The following is a 21,978-nucleotide window of genomic DNA, read 5'->3' as shown; positions in this document are numbered from 1 at the left end:
ATCCTCTGGTCACACACTGGAGAGCTCAAGAAGCAAGACTCATAGCATGTTAAGATACATACTGTGGCTGGGTAGCCTTGTGGTTAATGTGATGGCTCATCATACAGAGTCTGGGTTTGATTCCCACATGTATGAAGCCCATGTCAAGTATTGTAATGCTGGCATATTTCCAGAAGTGGAGTAAAATCATTATTACAAGGACCTCATCAAAGATGTACACTTTAGCATCTTTTCCTATTTAATTCCAACAGCAATGATGAAGGAACATTTGTTTCAGTTAGTGTGGGATGTTTAAATATCAAGTCAATAAATGACTGTGTATGTCTACTTTGATTGTATTTCTAGTCAATACAAATGTTTGATGTATTTGTGTCCTGATTATATCATACAAATTGTATTATGATTATTGTTGTCAGTGTCCTGTACAGCTGCTTATTTATGAATGTAGCTTATTTATGAATGGAAAGATTTGAGACCTCTTCATAAACAAAAAACAAATTTCCTTTTGGATAATTAAGCAAATTATTAACAAATTTTCTTATCTTTTTAAGACTCAAAACATTGGTTCATGCTGCTGCATAAAACACTTGCTTTGAACACCGTCATATAGCTGGAATATTGCTGAGTGTGGCGTAAAACTCAACTCAGCTCGATTTGGTCACTGTTTTCTGGCACATGTATGGGAGGAAACTCTGCAGTTGTGGTGATTTTAATGCCACTCTTGCCCCTACTTTCTGAATTATGATAATCATTTATCTAAATGATAACACCTTAATTTGATTCATCACTTACAAAACAGAACCAAATTGGAGCAGGATGGATAGTCAAATACAAACATGTTGATGACACTATGGGTATAACAATGAATTCAGTTAATATCAGTGCTAGCTGAACTCCTGATGAATTTTACCATACCTTAGCAACCCATAAAGATCTGGGTTAGAATTGGTCTTCAGCAACCCATGCTTGTTGTAGGAGGTAACTAACAGGATCATGTTGTCAGGTTCGTTGACTTGGTTCACATCTCATCACTTGGTTGACAAATGTCCTTGTATCCCAGTTGCATAGATCGATGCTGATGCTGTTGATCACTTGACTGGCTGGTTCAGACTCGATTACTTACAGACTGATGTCATTTAGCTGGAATATTGCTGAGTGCAGCATTCAGCTACAAACAAACGAACAAGCAAGAAGGTGAGCTACATACCTTTGTCCTATGTTTTGCTCCAAGAATGTCAAATCATACTTACATTTATTTTTCTCTTCTGCAGAGGAAAAGTGAGGGTGATGAGAACAGTGACATTTTCTTCCGCGGAGCCTCGGCGGAAAGCGAGGTTGGTGAGAAAGTCATTGTTCCTCCAGTCGATGAAAATTGGACCTCTGAATTCCCCTGGGCGTGGGCTTACAATGAGGAGGATGCCCCTTGGCAAGATGCTGTACATAGAGAAAATGAATATTATGACCAATGGTATGCAGAGAGAGCCAGCCTCAACCCATCAGATTCTCCAGAAAAGGAGACGAATATGGTTGGGGCTGAAACTAAACAAACGACAATTTCCAAACAAGTTTCGACGAGAGATGATGTGCAAACAAGTGAAAATTCCATGGAAGTGATGACAAGTGATAACGACTATGTGAGAGACAATGACAAAAATGACTTTCAGTTTGAAATTCTCGATAACCGAGAATGTGTCAAAACTGAATCCACAGAACTTTTGAAAATCATTGACAGTGATGATGATCTGAAGATGAAAGATGAGCCCTACACTGACAGTGATTTCAATGATCCGACAAGTGCAGGTGACTTTGAAGTCTCAGCAAGTGACGACACTGGATTGAATATGTCTGTGTCAGACGTGGACACGACAGACCAGGACATGGGCATGAGCATGTCGGACATGACGAGTTCTCAGTCGTCAGGCACGTTATCGTGTGGTGAAATCATGTCGGACAGTATGTGTGAGAACCTAGATGACATCGAGGTTTCAGAAAACCAAGTCATGACTTTCGATGATTCAAATGTTACCAAACTTCTGTCTGATTCAAGTTTTGCAACTGATCCGGATAGTGGCTTGGACAGAACAATTGATGATTCCATGTTGGACATGCTGAACACATCCACAGACACTAGCCACAGTTACTCTGAAGCGACATCAAGTGAAATCCCTCCTGTCACTGGTAGTGAAAGTGTTTTGACTCTTGATAACAGATCGAGTGAAGCCACTTGCGATGCCTTTCAGCATAAACCCAAAGAATCTGAAGGTATGGTTCCAGGTGTAGCTGGATACCTCAGCCACAGTGGTGCCATTCCTTCAGATGCTTCTCAGTCCGTTCATGACATAACCAAAGATGAATCATTTCGCGAAGATCCTACTCACATTACCACTTCTCAGGAAGGTGCTAGCAAGTGGGATCCTTCATCTTCCGACCAAAGTCTTTCATATTCACCCTCCACAGATGATGGGACCACGGACATGACCAGTCACCACTATGATGAATATTATGACAATTATGTACCAGGGACAGATCCTGATGGACAGTTGAGAGCTGAATCTCAGGAGACCCTTTATTACTCATATCCTGATGATGACCTGTCTTCTATGGATCAAGATTCTGGTCTGTTGTCAGACACTCAGACCTTACCCAAACTCAACCTCGACCAGTACTCTGGAAAAGTTGCAATGATTCCTGGCCAGCCAATTATTGTGGTGTCGGAATATCAAACCCCAGAGAGTACTCCTCTTGAAGAGACTGGTAAATATTCTTTTGATGCATATCAAGAACAGGTTGTGCCTTATACTGAAGAAGATGATGAAGATGATTTTCTTGCCAATGAGAAGTTATGTGATAGTGAGACTACTGAATCCTTGGACATTACACATGGACAAGTATGTGACGATTTACAAGATTATGATAATACAGTAAATACTGGTCCAGATGAATCCCAAGACATTTTGGATTATTCACATGAACCAAGTGCAATTCAACAAGAACCATTTTTTGTTACCTGTGAACCTTGTGGTGAAACTCTTGACAATGTCACTGAAAGTGATCTTAGTTCCACACCATCCTTTGAAGTCAGTGCTTCTGTCCATGAAGTAATTGGTGACTCTCTAACCTGCGTTTCAAGGACTATTTCACAGTTTGGTGAAACAGAGTCAACCCGATTTGATGAGAATTTTCATGAAGATAGTGGTGCAAATATGATAACAGATGTACCTGACAGGGTGTCAACAGGATTTCAGTCCCTGACAGATATGTCAGCTGGATCAGATACATTTAAACACTCCAGGCAGTCTCTAGGTGATGCCGACTATGAAGAAAATGCAAGTGAATCCATTATTGCAGAGTCTGAGGCAGAGTCTCAGGACACTTCTGCTAGTGTTGTGACAGTAGTTGAATCTAGACTTGTGGATTTCGACAATATATCTGAGAGTGCTTCCTTTGAAGATTTTACAAATATTCATGAGTCAAGGAGCATGGAGAGTCTTGAAGGAACATCTGTTGATGTGTCAGGTGAGGCTGTCGATGTGTCCGGCACCTCTACAAAGCTGGCTGAGAGAAGTGAAATCTGCAGAGATGGTACCTCAGTGGATGATGAATCTGCAGGAGACAGCGACGGAAGTACAAGAGAAGTAGAAGTTGATAGTTCTCTTGTGACTGCTTCTGAGGGAACATCTGTTGATGACATAATGGACTCGATTTCCTCATCTTTTGATAATGTTGACACAAGATCTTCCTCATCTGAGCAAATGTTTGAAAGTGCAAGTGAGACTTCTTTAATTGAAGGCACATCAGTTGATGAAGCATTTGTGTCATTAGTTGAGTCTTCAGTTGACGGGGTGGTTGCAGGGGTAGCCTCAAAACCAGCCTCTTACCCATCTAAAGAAATTGTCTCTGAAGAGTCATCAGTGTGTGTTGCCTCAGACACAGGTGCCAGTCAGTTTGTGGATTCTGAAGGCTCTTCCGTTGATGGTCTTCCAAATATTGAAGCAATACAAACTGAGGAACAAGAACACAGGTCCAAAGATGTGAAATGTCAGCCAATGGAACCCTCAGCCAGTGAGGAACACATTAACACTCCAAGTGCTTCTGCTGTTGATCCAGAGATGCCATCAAGTGTTCTGTTGCGTGAGAGACAGCTCAGATCAGAGACAGCAACTACCGAAGTTGAAACAAACCGACTGTCCACCCCTCTCTCTGATTATACAACATCTTCAGATGGAGCTAGTATTGATGATGTTGGCATCACCGACATGAATGTGGCGGCTGCTTTGGCTGCATGGGATTCAGCCTCAAGTCAGCTTGCATATGGAGAATCCAGAATGACTGTTCAAGAAGAGTTAGATTCTTCTGTTTTCCCTCCAGTACAACCAGCAACTGCTGATACTGCTGACACTGCTGATGTTGATGAGGATCAGTTCATTGAAGCATCAGATTCCCTTGAGCTTGCTACTGATGATGCTGCTACAACAGAGACAGTTCTTACACCAGATGAGACTTTGGACCAATTAGAGGAATGTTTTGAAGATGTCAGAGAAGACCAAATTGTCCCGGCTGATGGTGAACTACATGCAGTAATGATGGAATCTACTCAAGAAAGTTTTGAAACTTTGGAGGAAGATTCAAATCAGGTTGATCCAGGAGCAAGTAAAACAAGTTCATCAACAAACATGCCACCTGGAACACTGTCTACCTCAAATGAATTTGAACCAGCTGTAGCTGAATGGACCCATGGAGGAGCTGAACAGCAGGAGGTAAATAGAGTCTCAGAGGAAACTGAGGCTTTGCAGGCTACTGAACCTGTTGAATCTGACAAAAGTGATGATAAAGACAGAGACACCAGTTCAGCTGATGCATCCATTTTAGAGATGAGTGGAACAGACCAAGCTGTATTTTCATCTGAAATGACAACTCTGTTTTCACGTACAGAAGATTCATTGGAAATGAAGCAAGCTGAAGATGTAGCCAACAAATTCATGTCAGTGTCATGTGCTGATAGAATAGGTGACCGGATGGGGGAAGTTCACGAAGAGCTCCAGGAGGTGGTGCATGAGGCTGAGGACTTAGTAGTGAGCGATCTTGACAGCCTCGAGAAAACAGAACATCAAGTTCATGTGTCAGTAAGTGAAGACTCAGAGTTGATCAGAGAAAGGATGAGTACCTCAGAATTGGTTCATCGATCCATGGAGTCTTCGACAAAAACTTTCAGACACGAAGATCAGTCGGTGACTCTTGAACAAGAAAGTAAAGGGCCAGAAATGCATATGGTGAAAACTGCTGAAACAGGTACAGATACCCTGTCATTTGCAGGAGAATCCACTTACTCATTGTGTGAGTACAGCAACACTGAACTGAAGCAACTTGGAATCATAGGTCTTCAAAGAGCTCGGGAATTTGTAGAGCTACCATTTCACATTATGGAGAGTGAATGCTTAGTGCGCTACCTTAGTGTTGAGACTCATGTAGCCACATTAGAGGTGCAGAAGACAATCGAGACAGTGACAGAAGAAGAAGAAGAAGTTACAGAAGACAAGAGTGAACAGGCTTTTTCCATAGTGTATGATGGGGACCATATCGATTACAACCTCTCCACTGAAATGTTCCAGAGCATGAAACTATTTGACGATGCTCCGCCTGCCCGAAGAATGTCCCAGCTGTACTACTCTGCTGACAGTACATATATGGAGCCCTCAGCTGAAATGGTCTGTCCACTGATAATTGCACAGGAAATGAGGCACGATTTAAAGGCAGCCTCCACCTCAACAACTCATTCCACTGAGTTGAGATCAGCAAGAACATCCAGCCTGTTTCAAGGAATGGCTGTTGAAAATGTAATCGTTCATGAACAAACTTTCCAAGGATTTCATGAAGATAAATCTAAATCAATCAACGTTAGACCTAAGGACAATGTACTCCCAGTGCCACTAACTGAAGATCAACCTGAAAGTACTGCACCTGCCAGTGAAGACAGAGAAGATAAAACCAAAGTTATGGAGGGCTCAGAATTTGCTCCAGGTGGATGGTTTGACAATGTTGAAGATGGGCAAGAAATTGGTGCTGAAATTCTAACAGTTGATGGCCAAGTACCCCAACCAGTCACTGAAGATGTATCTGAAACTAGAGAACCTGCCAGTGAAGACAGAGAAGATGAAACTAAAGCTGTGGAGAGCTCAGAATTTGCTCCGGGAGGATGGTTTGACAATGTTGAAGATGGGCAAGAAATTGGTGCTGAAATTCTAACAGTTGATGGCCAAGTACCCCAACCAGTCACTGAAGATGAAGCTGAAACTACTACACCTGCCAGTGAAGACAGAGAAGATGAAACCAAAGCTGTGGAGAGCTCAGAATTTGCTCCAGGTGGATGGTTTGACAATGTTGAAGATGGGCAAGAAATTGGTGCTGAAATTCTAACAGTTGATGGCCAAGTACCCCAACCAGTCACTGAAGATGAAGCTGAAACTACTACACCTGCCAGTGAAGACAGAGAAGATGAAACCAAAGCTGTGGAGAGCTCAGAATTTGCTCCAGGTGGATGGTTTGACAATGTTGAAGATGGGCAAGAAATTGGTGCTGAAATTCTAACAGTTGATGGCCAAGTACCCCAACCAGTCACTGAAGATGAAGCTGAAACTACTACACCTGCCAGTGAAGACAGAGAAGATGAAACCAAAGCTGTGGAGAGCTCAGAATTTGCTCCAGGTGGATTTTTTGACAATGTTGAAGATGGGCAAGAAATTGGTGCTGAAATTCTAACAGTTGATGGCCAAGTACCCCAACCAGTCACTGAGGATGAAGATGAAACTAGAGAACCTGCCACTGAAGACAGAGAAGATGAAACCAAAGCTGTGGAGAGCTCAGAATTTGCTCCAGGAGGATGGTTTGACAATGTTGAAGATGGGCAAGAAATTGGTGCTGAAATTCTAACAGTTGATGGCCAAGTACCCCAACCAGTCACTGAAGATGAAGCTGAAACTACTACACCTGCCAGTGAAGACAGAGAAGATGAAACCAAAGCTGTGGAGAGCTCAGAATTTGCTCCAGGTGGATGGTTTGACAATGTTGAAGATGGGCAAGAAATTGGTGCTGAAATTCTAACAGTTGATGGCCAAGTACCCCAACCAGTCACTGAAGATGAAGCTGAAACTAGAGAACCTGCCAATGAAGACAGAGAAGATGAAACCAAAGCTGTGGAGAGCTCAGAATTTGCTCCAGGAGGATGGTTTGACAATGTTGAAGATGGGCAAGAAATTGGTGCTGAAATTCTAACAGTTGATGGCCAAGTACCCCAACCAGTCACTGAGGATGAAGCTAAAACTAGAGAACCTGCTAGTGAAGACAGAGAAGATGAAACCAAAGCTGTGGAGAGCTCAGAATTTGCTCCAGGTGGATGGTTTGACAATGTTGAAGATGGGCAAGAAATTGGTGCTGAAATTCTAACAGTTGATGGCCAAGTACCCCAACCAGTCACTGAAGATGAAGCTGAAACTAGAGAACCTGCCAATGAAGACAGAGAAGATGAAACCAAAGCTGTGGAGAGCTCAGAATTTGCTCCAGATGGATGGTTTGACAATGTTGAAGATGGGCAAGAAATTGGTGCTGAAATTCTAACAGCTGATGGCCAAGTACCCCAACCAGTCACTGAAGATGAAACTGAAACCACTACACCTGCCAGTGAAGACAGAGAAGATGAAACCAAAGCTGTGGAGAGCTCAGAATTTGCTGCAGGTGGATGGTTTGACAATGTTGAAGATGGGCAAGAAATTGGTGCTGAAATTCTAACAGTTGATGGCCAAGTACCCCAACCAGTCACTGAAGATGAAACTGAAACCATTACACCTGCCAGTGAAGACAGAGAAGATGAAACCAAAGCTGTGGAGAGTTCAGAATTTGCTCCAGGTGGATGGTTTGACAATGTTGAAGATGGGCAAGAAATTGGTGCTGAAATTCTAACGGTTGATGGCCAAGTACCCCAACCAGTCACTGAAGATGAAGCTGAAACTAGAGAACCTGCCAGTGAAGACAGAGAAGATGAAACCAAAGCTGTGGAGAGCTCAGAATTTGCTCCAGGTGGATGGTTTGACAATGTTGAAGATGGGCAAGAAATTGGTGCTGAAATTCTAACAGTTGATGGCCAAGTACCCCACCCAGTCACTGAAGATGAAACTGAAACTACTACACCTGCCAGTGAAGACAGAGAAGATGAAACCAAAGCTGTGGAGAGCTCAGAATTTGCTCCAGGAGGATGGTTTGACAATGTTGAAGATGGGCAAGAAATTGGTGCTGAAATTCTAACAGTTGATGGCCAAGTACCCCAACCAGTCACTGAAGATGAAGCTGAAACTAGAGAACCTGCCAGTGAAGACAGAGAAGATGAAACCAAAGCTGTGGAGAGCTCAGAATTTGCTCCAGGTGGATGGTTTGACAATGTTGAAGATGGGCAAGAAATTGGTGCTGAAATTCTAACAGTTGATGGCCAAGCACCCCAACCAGTCACTGAAGATGAAACTGAAACCACTACACCTGCCAGTGAAGACAGAGAAGATGAAACCAAAGCTGTGGAGAGCTCAGAATTTGCTCCAGGTGGATGGTTTGACAATGTTGAAGATGGGCAAGAAATTGGTGCTGAAATTCTAACAGTTGATGGCCAAGTTCCCCAACCAGTCACTGAAGATGAAGCTGAAACTAGAGAACCTGCCAGTGAAGACAGAGAAGATGAAACCAAAGCTGTGGAGAGCTCAGAATTTGCTCCAGGTGGATGGTTTGACAATGTTGAAGATGGGCAAGAAACTGGTGCTGAAATTCTAACAGTTGATGGCCAAGTACCCCAACCAGTCACTGAAGATGAAACTGAAACTACTACACCTGCCACTGAAGACAGAGAAGATGAAACCAAAGCTGCGGAGAGCTCAGAATTTGCTCCAGGAGGATGGTTTGACAATGTTGAAGATGGGCAAGAAATTGGTGCTGAAATTCTAACAGTTGATGGCCAAGTACCCCAACCAGTCACTGAGGATGAAGCTAAAACTAGAGAACCTGCTAGTGAAGACAGAGAAGATGAAACCAAAGCTGTGGAGAGCTCAGAATTTGCTCCAGGTGGATGGTTTGACAATGTTGAAGATGGGCAAGAAATTGGTGCTGAAATTCTAACAGTTGATGGCCAAGTTCCCCAACCAGTCACTGAAGATGAAGCTGAAACTAGAGAACCTGCCAGTGAAGACAGAGAAGATGAAACCAAAGCTGCGGAGAGCTCAGTATTTGCTCCAGGAGGATGGTTTGACAATGTTGAAGATGGGCAAGAAATTGGTGCTGAAATTCTAACAGTTGATGGCCAAGTACCCCAACCAGTCACTGAGGATGAAGCTAAAACTAGAGAACCTGCTAGTGAAGACAGAGAAGATGAAACCAAAGCTGTGGAGAGCTCAGAATTTGCTCCAGGTGGATGGTTTGACAATGTTGAAGATGGGCAAGAAATTGGTGCTGAAATTCTAACAGTTGATGGCCAAGTACACCACCCAGTCACTGAGGATGAAGCTGAAACTACTACACCTGCCAGTGAAGACAGAGAAGATGAAACCAAAGCTGTGGAGAGCTCAGAATTTGCTCCAGGAGGATGGTTTGACAATGTTGAAGATGGGCAAGAAATTGGTGCTGAAATTCTAACAGTTGATGGCCAAGCACCCCAACCAGTCACTGAAGATGAAACTGAAACCACTACACCTGCCAGTGAAGACAGAGAAGATGAAACCAAAGCTGTGGAGAGCTCAGAATTTGCTCCAGGTGGATGGTTTGACAATGTTGAAGATGGGCAAGAAATTGGTGCTGAAATTCTAACAGTTGATGGCCAAGTTCCCCAACCAGTCACTGAAGATGAAGCTGAAACTAGAGAACCTGCCAGTGAAGACAGAGAAGATGAAACCAAAGCTGTGGAGAGCTCAGAATTTGCTCCAGGTGGATGGTTTGACAATGTTGAAGATGGGCAAGAAACTGGTGCTGAAATTCTAACAGTTGATGGCCAAGTACCCCAACCAGTCACTGAAGATGAAACTGAAACTACTACACCTGCCACTGAAGACAGAGAAGATGAAACCAAAGCTGCGGAGAGCTCAGAATTTGCTCCAGGAGGATGGTTTGACAATGTTGAAGATGGGCAAGAAATTGGTGCTGAAATTCTAACAGTTGATGGCCAAGTACCCCAACCAGTCACTGAGGATGAAGCTAAAACTAGAGAACCTGCTAGTGAAGACAGAGAAGATGAAACCAAAGCTGTGGAGAGCTCAGAATTTGCTCCAGGTGGATGGTTTGACAATGTTGAAGATGGGCAAGAAATTGGTGCTGAAATTCTAACAGTTGATGGCCAAGTTCCCCAACCAGTCACTGAAGATGAAGCTGAAACTAGAGAACCTGCCAGTGAAGACAGAGAAGATGAAACCAAAGCTGCGGAGAGCTCAGTATTTGCTCCAGGAGGATGGTTTGACAATGTTGAAGATGGGCAAGAAATTGGTGCTGAAATTCTAACAGTTGATGGCCAAGTACCCCAACCAGTCACTGAGGATGAAGCTAAAACTAGAGAACCTGCTAGTGAAGACAGAGAAGATGAAACCAAAGCTGTGGAGAGCTCAGAATTTGCTCCAGGTGGATGGTTTGACAATGTTGAAGATGGGCAAGAAATTGGTGCTGAAATTCTAACAGTTGATGGCCAAGTACACCACCCAGTCACTGAGGATGAAGCTGAAACTACTACACCTGCTAGTGAAGACAGAGAAGATGAAACCAAAGCTGTGGAGAGCTCAGAATTTGCTCCAGGAGGATGGTTTGACAATGTTGAAGATGGGCAAGAAATTGGTGCTGAAATTCTAACAGTTGATGGCCAAGTACCCCAACCAGTCACTGAGGATGAAGCTGAAACTAGAGAACCTGCCAGTGAAGACAGAGAAGATGAAACCAAAGCTGTGGAGAGCTCAGAATTTGCTCCAGGAGGATGGTTTGACAATGTTGAAGATGGGCAAGAAATTGGTGCTGAAATTCTAACAGTTGATGGCCAAGTACCCCAACCAGTCACTGAAGATGAAGCTGAAACTAGAGAACCTGCCAGTGAAGACAGAGAAGATGAAACCAAAGCTGTGGAGATCTCAGAATTTGCTCCAGGTGGATGGTTTGACAATGTTGAAGATGGGCAAGAAATTGGTGCAGAAATTCTGACAGTTGATGGTCAACTACCCCAACCAGTCACTGAAGATGAAACTGAAACTACTACACCTGCCAGTGAAGACAGAGAAGATGAAACCAAAGCTGTGGAGAGCTCAGAATTTGCTCCAGGTGGATGGTTTGACAATGTTGAAGATGGGCAAGAAATTGGTGCTGAAATTCTAACAGTTGATGGCCAAGTACCCCAACCAGTCACTGAAGATGAAACTGAAACTACTACACCTGCCAGTGAAGACAGAGAAGATGAAACCAAAGCTGTGGAGAGCTCAGAATTTGCTCCAGGTGTATGGTTTGACAATGTTGAAGATGGGCAAGAAATTGGTGCTGAAATTCTAACAGTTGATGGCCAAGTACCCCAACCAGTCACTGAAGATGAAACTGAAACTACTACACCTGCCACTGAAGACAGAGAAGATGAAACCAAAGCTGTGGAGAGCTCAGAATTTGCTCCAGGTGGATGGTTTGACAATGTTGAAGATGGGCAAGAAATTGGTGCTGAAATTCTAACAGTTGATGGCCAAGTACCCCAACCAGTCACTGAAGATGAAGCTGAAACTAGAGAACCTGACAGAGAAGATGAAACCAAAGCTGTGGAGAGCTCAGAATTTGCTCCAGGTGGATGGTTTGACAATGTTGAAGATGGGCAAGAAATTGGTGCTGAAATTCTAACAGTTGATGGTCAAGTACCCCAACCAGTCACTGAAGATGAAACTGAAACTAGAGAACCTGCCAGTGAAGACAGAGAAGATGAAACCAAAGCTGTGGAGATCTCAGAATTTGCTCCAGGTGGATGGTTTGACAATGTTGAAGATGGGCAAGAAATTGGTGCTGAAATTCTAACAGTTGATGGTCAAGTACCCCAACCAGTCACTGAAGATGAAACTGAAACTACTACACCTGCCAGTGAAGACAGAGAAGATGAAACCAAAGCTGTGGAGAGCTCAGAATTTGCTCCAGGTGTATGGTTTGACAATGTTGAAGATGGGCAAGAAATTGGTGCTGAAATTCTAACAGTTGATGGCCAAGTACCCCAACCAGTCACTGAAGATGAAGCTGAAACTAGAGAACCTGCCACTGAAGACAGAGAAGATGAAACCAAAGCTGTGGAGATCTCAGAATTTGCTCCAGGAGGATGGTTTGACAATGTTGAAGATGGGCAAGAAATTGGTGCTGAAATTCTAACAGTTGATGGCCAAGTACCCCAACCAGTCACTGAAGATGAAGCTGAAACTACTACACCTGCCACTGAAGACAGAGAAGATGAAACTAAAGCTGTGGAGAGCTCAGAATTTGCTCCAGTTGGATGGTTTGACAATGTTGAAGATGGGCAAGAAATTGGTGCTGAAATTCTAACAGTTGATGGCCAAGTACCCCAACCAGTCACTGAAGATGAAACTGAAACTAGAGAACCTGCCAGTGAAGACAGAGAAGATGAAACCAAAGCTGTGGAGATCTCAGAATTTGCTCCAGGAGGATGGTTTGACAATGTTGAAGATGGGCAAGAAATTGGTGCTGAAATTCTAACAGTTGATGGTCAAGTACCCCAACCAGTCACTGAAGATGAAACTGAAACTACTACACCTGCCAGTGAAGACAGAGAAGATGAAACTAAAGCTGTGGAGAGCTCAGAATTTGCTCCAGGTGGATGGTTTGACAATGTTGAAGATGGGCAAGAAATTGGTGCTGAAATTCTAACAGTTGATGGCCAAGTACCCCAACCAGTCACTGAAGATGAAGATGAAACTAGAGAACCTGCCAGTGAAGACAGAGAAGATGAAACCAAAGCTGTGGAGAGCTCAGAATTTGCTCCAGGTGGATGGTTTGACAATGTTGAAGATGGGCAAGAAATTGGTGCTGAAATTCTAACAGTTGATGGCCAAGTACCCCAACCAGTCACTGAAGATGAAGCTGAAACTAGAGAACCTGCCACTGAAGACAGAGAAGATGAAACCAAAGCTGTGGAGATCTCAGAATTTGCTCCAGGAGGATGGTTTTACAATGTTGAAGATGGGCAAGAAATTGGTGCTGAAATTCTAACAGTTGATGGCCAAGTACCCCAACCAGTCACTGAAGATGAAGCTGAAACTACTACACCTGCCACTGAAGACAGAGAAGATGAAACCAAAGCTGTGGAGAGCTCAGAATTTGCTCCAGTTGGATGGTTTGACAATGTTGAAGATGGGCAAGAAATTGGTGCTGAAATTCTAACAGTTGATGGCCAAGTACCCCAACCAGTCACTGAAGATGAAGATGAAACTAGAGAACCTGCCACTGAAGACAGAGAAGATGAAACCAAAGCTGTGGAGAGCTCAGAATTTGCTCCAGGAGGATGGTTTGACAATGTTGAAGATGGGCAAGAAATTGGTGCTGAAATTCTAACAGTTGATGGCCAAGTACCCCAACCAGTCACTGAAGATGAAACTGAAACTAGAGAACCTGCCACTGAAGACAGTGAAGATGAAACTAAAGCTGTGGAGAGCTCAGAATTTGCTCCAGGAGGATGGTTTGACAATGTTGAAGATGGGCAAGAAATTGGTGCTGAAATTCTAACAGTTGATGGCCAAGTACCCCAACCAGTCACTGAGGATGAAACTAGAGAACCTGCCACTGAAGACAGAGAAGATGAAACTAAAGCTGTGGAGAGCTCAGAATTTGCTCCAGGTGGATGGTTTGACAATGTTGAAGATGGGCAAGAAATTGGTGCTGAAATTCTAACAGTTGATGGCCAAGTACCCCAACCAGTCACTGAAGATGAAGATGAAACTAGTACACCTGCCACTGAAGACAGAGAAGATGAAATCAAAGCTGTGGAGAGCTCAGAATTTGCTCCAGGAGGATGGTTTGACAATGTTGAAGATGGGCAAGAAATTGGTGCTGAAATTCTAACAGTTGATGGCCAAGTACCCCAACCAGTCACTGAGGATGAAACTAGAGAACCTGCCACTGAAGACAGAGAAGATGAAACCAAAGCTGTGGAGAGCTCAGAATTTGCTCCAGGTGGATGGTTTGACAATGTTGAAGATGGGCAAGAAATTGGTGCTGAAATTCTAACAGTTGATGGTCAAGTACCTCAACCAGTCACTGAAGATGAAACTGAAACTACTACACCTGCCAGTGAAGACAGAGAAGATGAAACCAAAGCTGTGGAGAGCTCAGAATTTGCTCCAGGTGTATGGTTTGACAATGTTGAAGATGGGCAAGAAATTGGTGCTGAAATTCTAACAGTTGATGGCCAAGTACCCCAACCAGTCACTGAAGATGAAGCTGAAACTAGAGAACCTGCCAGTGAAGACAGAGAAGATGAAACTAAAGCTGTGGAGAGCTCAGAATTTGCTCCAGGTGGATGGTTTGACAATGTTGAAGATGGGCAAGAAATTGGTGCTGAAATTCTAACAGTTGATGGCCAAGTACCCCAACCAGTCACTGAAGATGAAGCTGAAACTAGAGAAGCTGCCACTGAAGACAGAGAAGATGAAACCAAAGCTGCGGAGAGCTCAGAATTTGCTCCAGGAGGATGGTTTGACAATGTTGAAGATGGGCAAGAAATTGGTGCTGAAATTCTAACAGTTGATGGCCAAGTACCCCAACCAGTCACTGAAGATGAAACTGAAACTACTACACCTGCCAGTGAAGACAGAGAAGATGAAACCAAAGCTGTGGAGAGCTCAGAATTTGCTCCAGGTGTATGGTTTGACAATGTTGAAGATGGGCAAGAAATTGGTGCTGAAATTCTAACAGTTGATGGCCAAGTACCCCAACCAGTCACTGAAGATGAAGATGAAACTAGAGAACCTGCCACTGAAGACAGAGAAGATGAAACCAAAGCTGTGGAGAGCTCAGAATTTGCTCCAGGAGGATGGTTTGACAATGTTGAAGATGGGCAAGAAATTGGTGCTGAAATTCTAACAGTTGATGGCCAAGTACCCCAACCAGTCACTGAAGATGAAGATGAAACTAGAGAACCTGCCAGTGAAGACAGAGAAGATGAAACTAAAGCTGTGGAGATCTCAGAATTTGCTCCAGGAGGATGGTTTGACAATGTTGAAGATGGGCAAGAAATTGGTGCTGAAATTCTAACAGTTGATGGCCAAGTACCCCAACCAGTCACTGAAGATGAAGCTCAAACTAGAGAAGCTGCCAATGAAGACAGAGAAGATGAAACCAAAGCTGTGGAGATCTCAGAATTTGCTCCAGGAGGATGGTTTGACAATGTTGAAGATGGGCAAGAAATTGGTGCTGAAATTCTAACAGTTGATGGCCAAGTACCCCAACCAGTCACTGAAGATGAAGCTGAGACTACTACACCTGCCACTGAAGACAGAGAAGATGAAACTAAAGCTGTGGAGAGCTCAGAATTTGCTCCAGGTGGATGGTTTGACAATGTTGAAGATGGGCAAGAAATTGGTGCTGAAATTCTAACAGTTGATGGCCAAGTACCCCAACCAGTCACTGAAGATGAAGCTGAAACTAGTGAACCTGCCAGTGAAGACAGAGAAGATGAAACTAAAGCTGTGGAGAGCTCAGAATTTGCTCCAGGAGGATGGTTTGACAATGTTGAAGATGGGCAAGAAATTGGTGCTGAAATTCTAACAGTTGATGGCCAAGTACCCCAACCAGTCACTGAAGATGAAGCTGAAACTAGAGAACCTGCCACTGAAGACAGAGAAGATGAAACTAAAGCTGTGGAGAGCTCAGAATTTGCTCCAGGTGGATGGTTTGACAATGTTGAAGATGGGCAAGAAATTGTTGCTGAAATTCTAACAGTTGATGGCCAAGTACCCCAACCAGTCACTGAAGATGAAACTAGAGAACCTGCCACTGAAGACAGAGAAGATGAAACCAAAGCTGCGGAGAGCTCAGAATTTGCTCCAGGTGGATGGTTTGACAATGTTGAAGATGGGCAAGAAATTGGTGCTGAAATTCTAACAGTTGATGGCCAAGTACCCCAACCAGTCACTGAAGATGAAGCTGAAACTAGAGAACCTGCCACTGAAGACAGAGAAGATGAAACTAAAGCTGTGGAGATCTCAGAATTTGCTCCAGGAGGATGGTTTGACAATGTTGAAGATGGGCAAGAAATTGGTGCTGAAATTCTAACAGTTGATGGCCAAGTACCCCAACCAGTCACTGAAGATGAAACTGAAACTACTACACCTGCCAGTGAAGACAGAGAAGATGAAACTAAAGCTGTGGAGATCTCAGAATTTGCTCCAGGTGGATGGTTTGACAATGTTGAAGATGGGCAAGAAATTGGTGCTGAAATCCTAGCAGTTGATGGCCAAGTACCCCAACCAGTCACTGAAGATGAAGCTGAAACTAGAGAACCTGCCACTGGAGACAGAGTAGATGAAACTAAAGCTGTGGAGAGCTCAGAATTTGCTCCAGGTGGATGGTTTGACAATGTTGAAGATGGGCAAGAAATTGGTGCTGAAATTCTAACAGTTGATGGCCAAGTACCCCAACCAGTCACTGAAGATGAAGCTGAAACTAGAGAACCTGCCACTGAAGACAGAGAAGATGAAACTAAAGCTGTGGAGAGCTCAGAATTTGCTCCAGGTGGATGGTTTGACAATGTTGAAGATGGGCAAGAAATTGGTGCTGAAATTCTAACAGTTGATGGCCAAGTACCCCAACCAGTCACTGAAGATGAAACTAGAGAACCTGCCACTGAAGACAGAGAAGATGAAACCAAAGCTGCGGAGAGCTCAGAATTTGCTCCAGGTGGATGGTTTGACAATGTTGAAGATGGGCAAGAAATTGGTGCTGAAATTCTAACAGTTGATGGCCAAGTACCCCAACCAGTCACTGAAGATGAAGCTGAAACTAGAGAACCTGCCACTGAAGACAGAGAAGATGAAACTAAAGCTGTGGAGATCTCAGAATTTGCTCCAGGAGGATGGTTTGACAATGTTGAAGATGGGCAAGAAATTGGTGCTGAAATTCTAACAGTTGATGGCCAAGTACCCCAACCAGTCACTGAAGATGAAACTGAAACTACTACACCTGCCAGTGAAGACAGAGAAGATGAAACTAAAGCTGTGGAGATCTCAGAATTTGCTCCAGGTGGATGGTTTGACAATGTTGAAGATGGGCAAGAAATTGGTGCTGAAATCCTAGCAGTTGATGGCCAAGTACCCCAACCAGTCACTGAAGATGAAGCTGAAACTAGAGAACCTGCCACTGAAGACAGAGAAGATGAAACCAAAGCTGTGGAGAGCTCAGAATTTGCTCCAGGAGGATGGTTTGACAATGTTGAAGATGGGCAAGAAATTGGTGCTGAAATTCTAACAGTTGATGGCCAAGTACCCCAACCAGTCACTGAAGATGAAGCTGAAACTAGAGAACCTGCCACTGAAGACAGAGAAGATGAAACCAAAGCTGTGGAGAGCTCAGAATTTGCTCCAGGAGGATGGTTTGACAATGTTGAAGATGGGCAAGAAATTGGTGCTGAAATTCTAACAGTTGATGGCCAAGTACCCCAACCAGTCACTGAAGATGAAGCTGAAACTAGAGAACCTGCCACTGAAGACAGAGAAGATGAAACTAAAGCTGTGGAGAGCTCAGAATTTGCTCCAGGAGGATGGTTTGACAATGTTGAAGATGGGCAAGAAATTGGTGCTGAAATTCTAACAGTTGATGGCCAAGTACCCCAGCCAGTCACTGAAGATGAAGCTGAAACTACTACACCTGCCACTGAAGACAGAGAAGATGAAACTAAAGCTGTGGAGAGCTCAGAATTTGCTCCAGGTGGATGGTTTGACAATGTTGAAGATGGGCAAGAAATTGGTGCTGAAATTCTAACAGTTGATGGCCAAGTACCCCAACCAGTCACTGAGGATGAAGCTGAAACTAGAGAACCTGCCAGTGAAGACAGAGAAGATGAAACCAAAGCTGTGGAGAGCTCAGAATTTGCTCCAGGTGGATGGTTTGACAATGTTGAAGATGGGCAAGAAATTGGTGCTGAAATTCTAACAGTTGATGGCCAAGTACCCCAACCAGTCACTGAAGATGTATCTGAAACTAGAGAACCTGCCAGTGAAGACAGAGAAGATGAAACCAAAGCTGCGGAGAGCTCAGAATTTGCTCCAGTTGGATGGTTTGACAATGTTGAAGATGGGCAAGAAATTGGCGCTGAAATTCTAACAGTTGATGGCCAAGTACCCCAACCAGTCACTGAGCATGAAGCTGAAACTAGTGAACCTGCCACTGAAGACAGAGAAGATGAAACCAAAGCTGTGGAGAGCTCAGAATTTGCTCCAGGTGGATGGTTTGACAATGTTGAAGATGGGCAAGAAATTGGTGCTGAAATTCTAACAGTTGATGGCCAAGTACCCCAACCAGTCACTGAGGATGAAGCTGAAACTAGAGAACCTGCCAGTGAAGACAGAGAAGATGAAACCAAAGCTGTGGAGAGTTCAGAATTTGCTCCAGGTGGATGGTTTGACAATGTTGAAGATGGGCAAGAAATTGGTGCTGAAATTCTAACAGTTGATGGCCAAGTACCCCAACCAGTCACTGAAGATGAAGCTGAAACTAGAGAACCTGCCAGTGAAGACAGAGAAGATGAAACCAAAGCTGTGGAGAGTTCAGAATTTGCTGCAGGTGGATGGTTTGACAATGTTGAAGATGGGCAAGAAATCGGTGCTGAAATTCTAACAGTTGATGGCCAAGTACCCCAACCAGTCACTGAAGATGTACCTGAAACTAGAGAACCTGCCAGTGAAGACAGAGAAGATGAAACTAAAGCTAGGCAAGACAAAGGTGTACCGAAAGAAGGAAGCAATCAGAAAACATTGGAGAAAGTTGAGTATGAAAGTTGGTTTGCTGGTATAGTCCCAGAGACAACTGATGTGCATTCTAAAGCTATTTCAGATGTTAGAGTGGACCTGCAGATGTCAAGTAATGAAATTGTAGAAGAGATATCAAAGGAATCTGTTTCAGCAAATCAAGCTACCAGCTGGTTTGATGAAACTATTGACATGGAATCAAGTCAAGAGAAATCAGATGCAGAAGGTATACAAGAGGTGATCATGTTTAAAGATTTCACAGGCAAGAGGAACCTTGAACCAGTCTTGGAGGGAGTGGATGATGCTGCAACTAAAATGGCTCAAACATCACAAGAGCCTGAGAGAGTTCCTGAATATGAATTATGTAAATCCCCACAACAGTTATCTGAAAAGGATACAACATTATATGATATTGCTGGAGATGCAACTTTGGATTTGTTTACATTCCACATTGACTCTTCCAAAGGTGAAACTGATGTTTTGACATCTTCCATTGAATCAAGAGAGGAAGACACTGCCTCCACATACCTTGAGGAGTCAGTGTCGAAGCTGGAAACAAGATCAGAAGCAACTGATGATGATGTGGATTGCCTTGCTGATGAAATGTCCCCAGTATCAGCACTGGAACGTCTTTCTGTGGATGATGTTGAAAACCTCATTGTTAACCCAGAGTTACAGGAAATAGCATGCCAGGGGGATTCAGGAGTAGAAACTGCATCACCTATCCATCTTGATGAGAAACCTGCAGAATGGGCCATTTCCTCACCAGGACAGCTCTACAGGTCCATGGTCCTGGAAACATTGTGCTATTCTGAGACAGGAGAGGATGTATCTGATAAAGATCACAGTGAGGTCAGAGATCAAGCCTTGCAAACATCTCCTCAGATTGATCGTGAAAAGTTCCTTCAAGCCATTGAAAGTGTCAATGCCCAGTCTCTTGAGCCACTCTCAGTTGCTGTAGAGAATGAAGAGACTCACCTACACTCGCCAATATCTTCTATTCCTGAAGAACACACAGCTGAAAAAGAAGATGAAACCACAGTGAAAGAACTTAATGATAATTTATTTGGTCCTGACTATGACTCCTTTGAAGAAAGCGATGACCAACAGGGAACACTTGAGGCTGTGCCACATCAAGATGATGATAATGACAGTTTAATTGAAACAGAAATGGAGGAGTTTGAAACTGAGAGTCCTCCCTGTGAGGAAGAGGAGAAAGTGATGATGGAGATATCAGATGCGCCAGTTCCAGTCATGCGAGAACCTGAACATTATGAACAACTGAATGAGGACAGTGCTACGTTTTTGGATATTGATGGCATGAAGGTACAGCTAGATGGTATACTGGATGATGAAACTGTCTTGCCATCTGATGAAATGTGTACTCAGAATATTGTAGATGAATCTGTCTCGCCATCTGATAAAACGTGTACTCAGGATATTGAACATGAAACTGAAGAATCACCTGTTGTCCAACCAGTTAGATTTCTTGCGTACAGATCAATTAGTGAGGATGCCAGTGATGAGTTGGCTGTTCTGAAAGATGTGACCCTGATTTCTCACAGAGTTGTTGAAGACACTCATGAAACTACTGCCTATGATGAATTCAGTCTCCCAGGAGGACAAATCATTCCAGCTGAATTTTTGGAGGAGCTACATTCAGTCGATGAATTCAAGAAGGAAAGTGATATTCATGTTGTTGATGATGTATCTAGCAAAGACAAGTCTTGTCAAAAGGCTCTTGTGGACAGTGGTTCAGTTGAAAGCAATACTGAAGATGATTTCAATGATGCGCAACTTGAGATGACCCCTGACAGCCACAATGAAGAAGATAGTACTGATGCTTCATATCAGCTTCGTCTTGACTCTGAAACTTCTGATGCTGATACTTCTTCATTAAAAAGACACGATTCTGAGTCTTCACACTATGTGACTGTTGATGAAGACTTCCCTGATTCTGATTTGACAGAGGGTGAGTCAGCTGCTAATACAGAACAGGATTCAGATGCAGAAGAGTCAGATGATGTTGAGGAATCAGAAGAAGAGTCTTTGGAAGAAGGAGAGGAATCTGATGAGGGGACTGAGGAAGCTGCTAGTGAGGAAGAAGCTGCCGAGAGTGATGCCGAAACTTCAGATGTGCAGAGATCTGACGGAGTGGATTCAGAAGTGGCAGATTCTGAAGCAACAGAATCAGAAATAGCAGAATCTGACATAGCTGCGTCTGATGCCACCTCAGCTGTTTCAGGAGATGAGTCTGATGGGGAAGAAAGTGATGAATCTGAAGAGGAAGATGACGAGGAACATTTAGACAGTTATGATGAACCGGAAGAAGATGCAGATGATGTCATACAAAGCGATACAGATGACCAGACTCGTGAACAAATTGTTGAAAGCTCAGAATCTACAACTTCAGAAGTAGTTGCTAATGAAAATATTTCAGTGTCTGAGGGTGAAGATCTGAGTAATGTTACTGAGGCACAGTTTATGACAGAACTTCAACGCCAGAGATCATTAGATGACACTGTGAAGGTTGCTGATGTTGCAGAAGTGCCTCCTTCAGATGCTTCATCTCAGATTTCCAAACTTGACCCTGTTGAAGCCCCTGAAGAAGTTCCAATGGAGGGCCTTGCAGAAGAGTCTAAGGAAGATGCGAGTGTTGATATGTGTCAAGGTTAGTATTCATTGGTTGTTGCTTTAAGAATGTCACAAATGGACTGTTAATAAAGTGAAGGATAAATTTGTTATGCTCATTAGGAAAGGGTATGGTTTTGATTCACTTGTAATAGCAACATATTTGGTATTGTTTGCCAAATAAAGATCATAAGGAAATGATTGTAACTGATTAACTAACCACATGATCTTGGGTTAGATATTAAAGCTCTGTAAATATGTAAATATTAGTCAGCTTTTTCTGAGTTACAATTAGACATTTGCTACAATTGGACATTGAAAAATATTTCAATATTAAAGAAACTATAATGTC

At 43.3% G+C, this 21,978-nt stretch overlaps 1 protein-coding gene across 1 annotated transcript in view; it reads left to right on the top strand.

The window, feature by feature from the left end:
* The window catches only part of LOC137259557 (titin-like), a 136,708-nt gene that overhangs the window by 99,215 nt on the left and 15,515 nt on the right, over positions 1–21,978 (top strand). Inside the window, exons 12-18 of the mRNA XM_067797185.1 lie at positions 1,272–7,346; positions 7,449–10,424; positions 10,527–12,125; positions 12,228–14,678; positions 14,781–16,724; positions 16,827–18,792; positions 18,880–21,666. Of these exons, the coding sequence (XP_067653286.1) occupies positions 1,272–7,346; positions 7,449–10,424; positions 10,527–12,125; positions 12,228–14,678; positions 14,781–16,724; positions 16,827–18,792; positions 18,880–21,666 (19,798 nt within the window). The remainder of the gene's footprint in view (positions 1–1,271; positions 7,347–7,448; positions 10,425–10,526; positions 12,126–12,227; positions 14,679–14,780; positions 16,725–16,826; positions 18,793–18,879; positions 21,667–21,978) is intronic.

Source organism: Haliotis asinina, chromosome 13 (assembly GCF_037392515.1).
Source record: "Haliotis asinina isolate JCU_RB_2024 chromosome 13, JCU_Hal_asi_v2, whole genome shotgun sequence".
Lineage (NCBI taxonomy): Eukaryota > Metazoa > Mollusca > Gastropoda > Lepetellida > Haliotidae > Haliotis > Haliotis asinina.
Note: the sequence above shows the minus strand (reverse complement) of the source record. Positions and strands in the feature narration are given on the sequence as shown.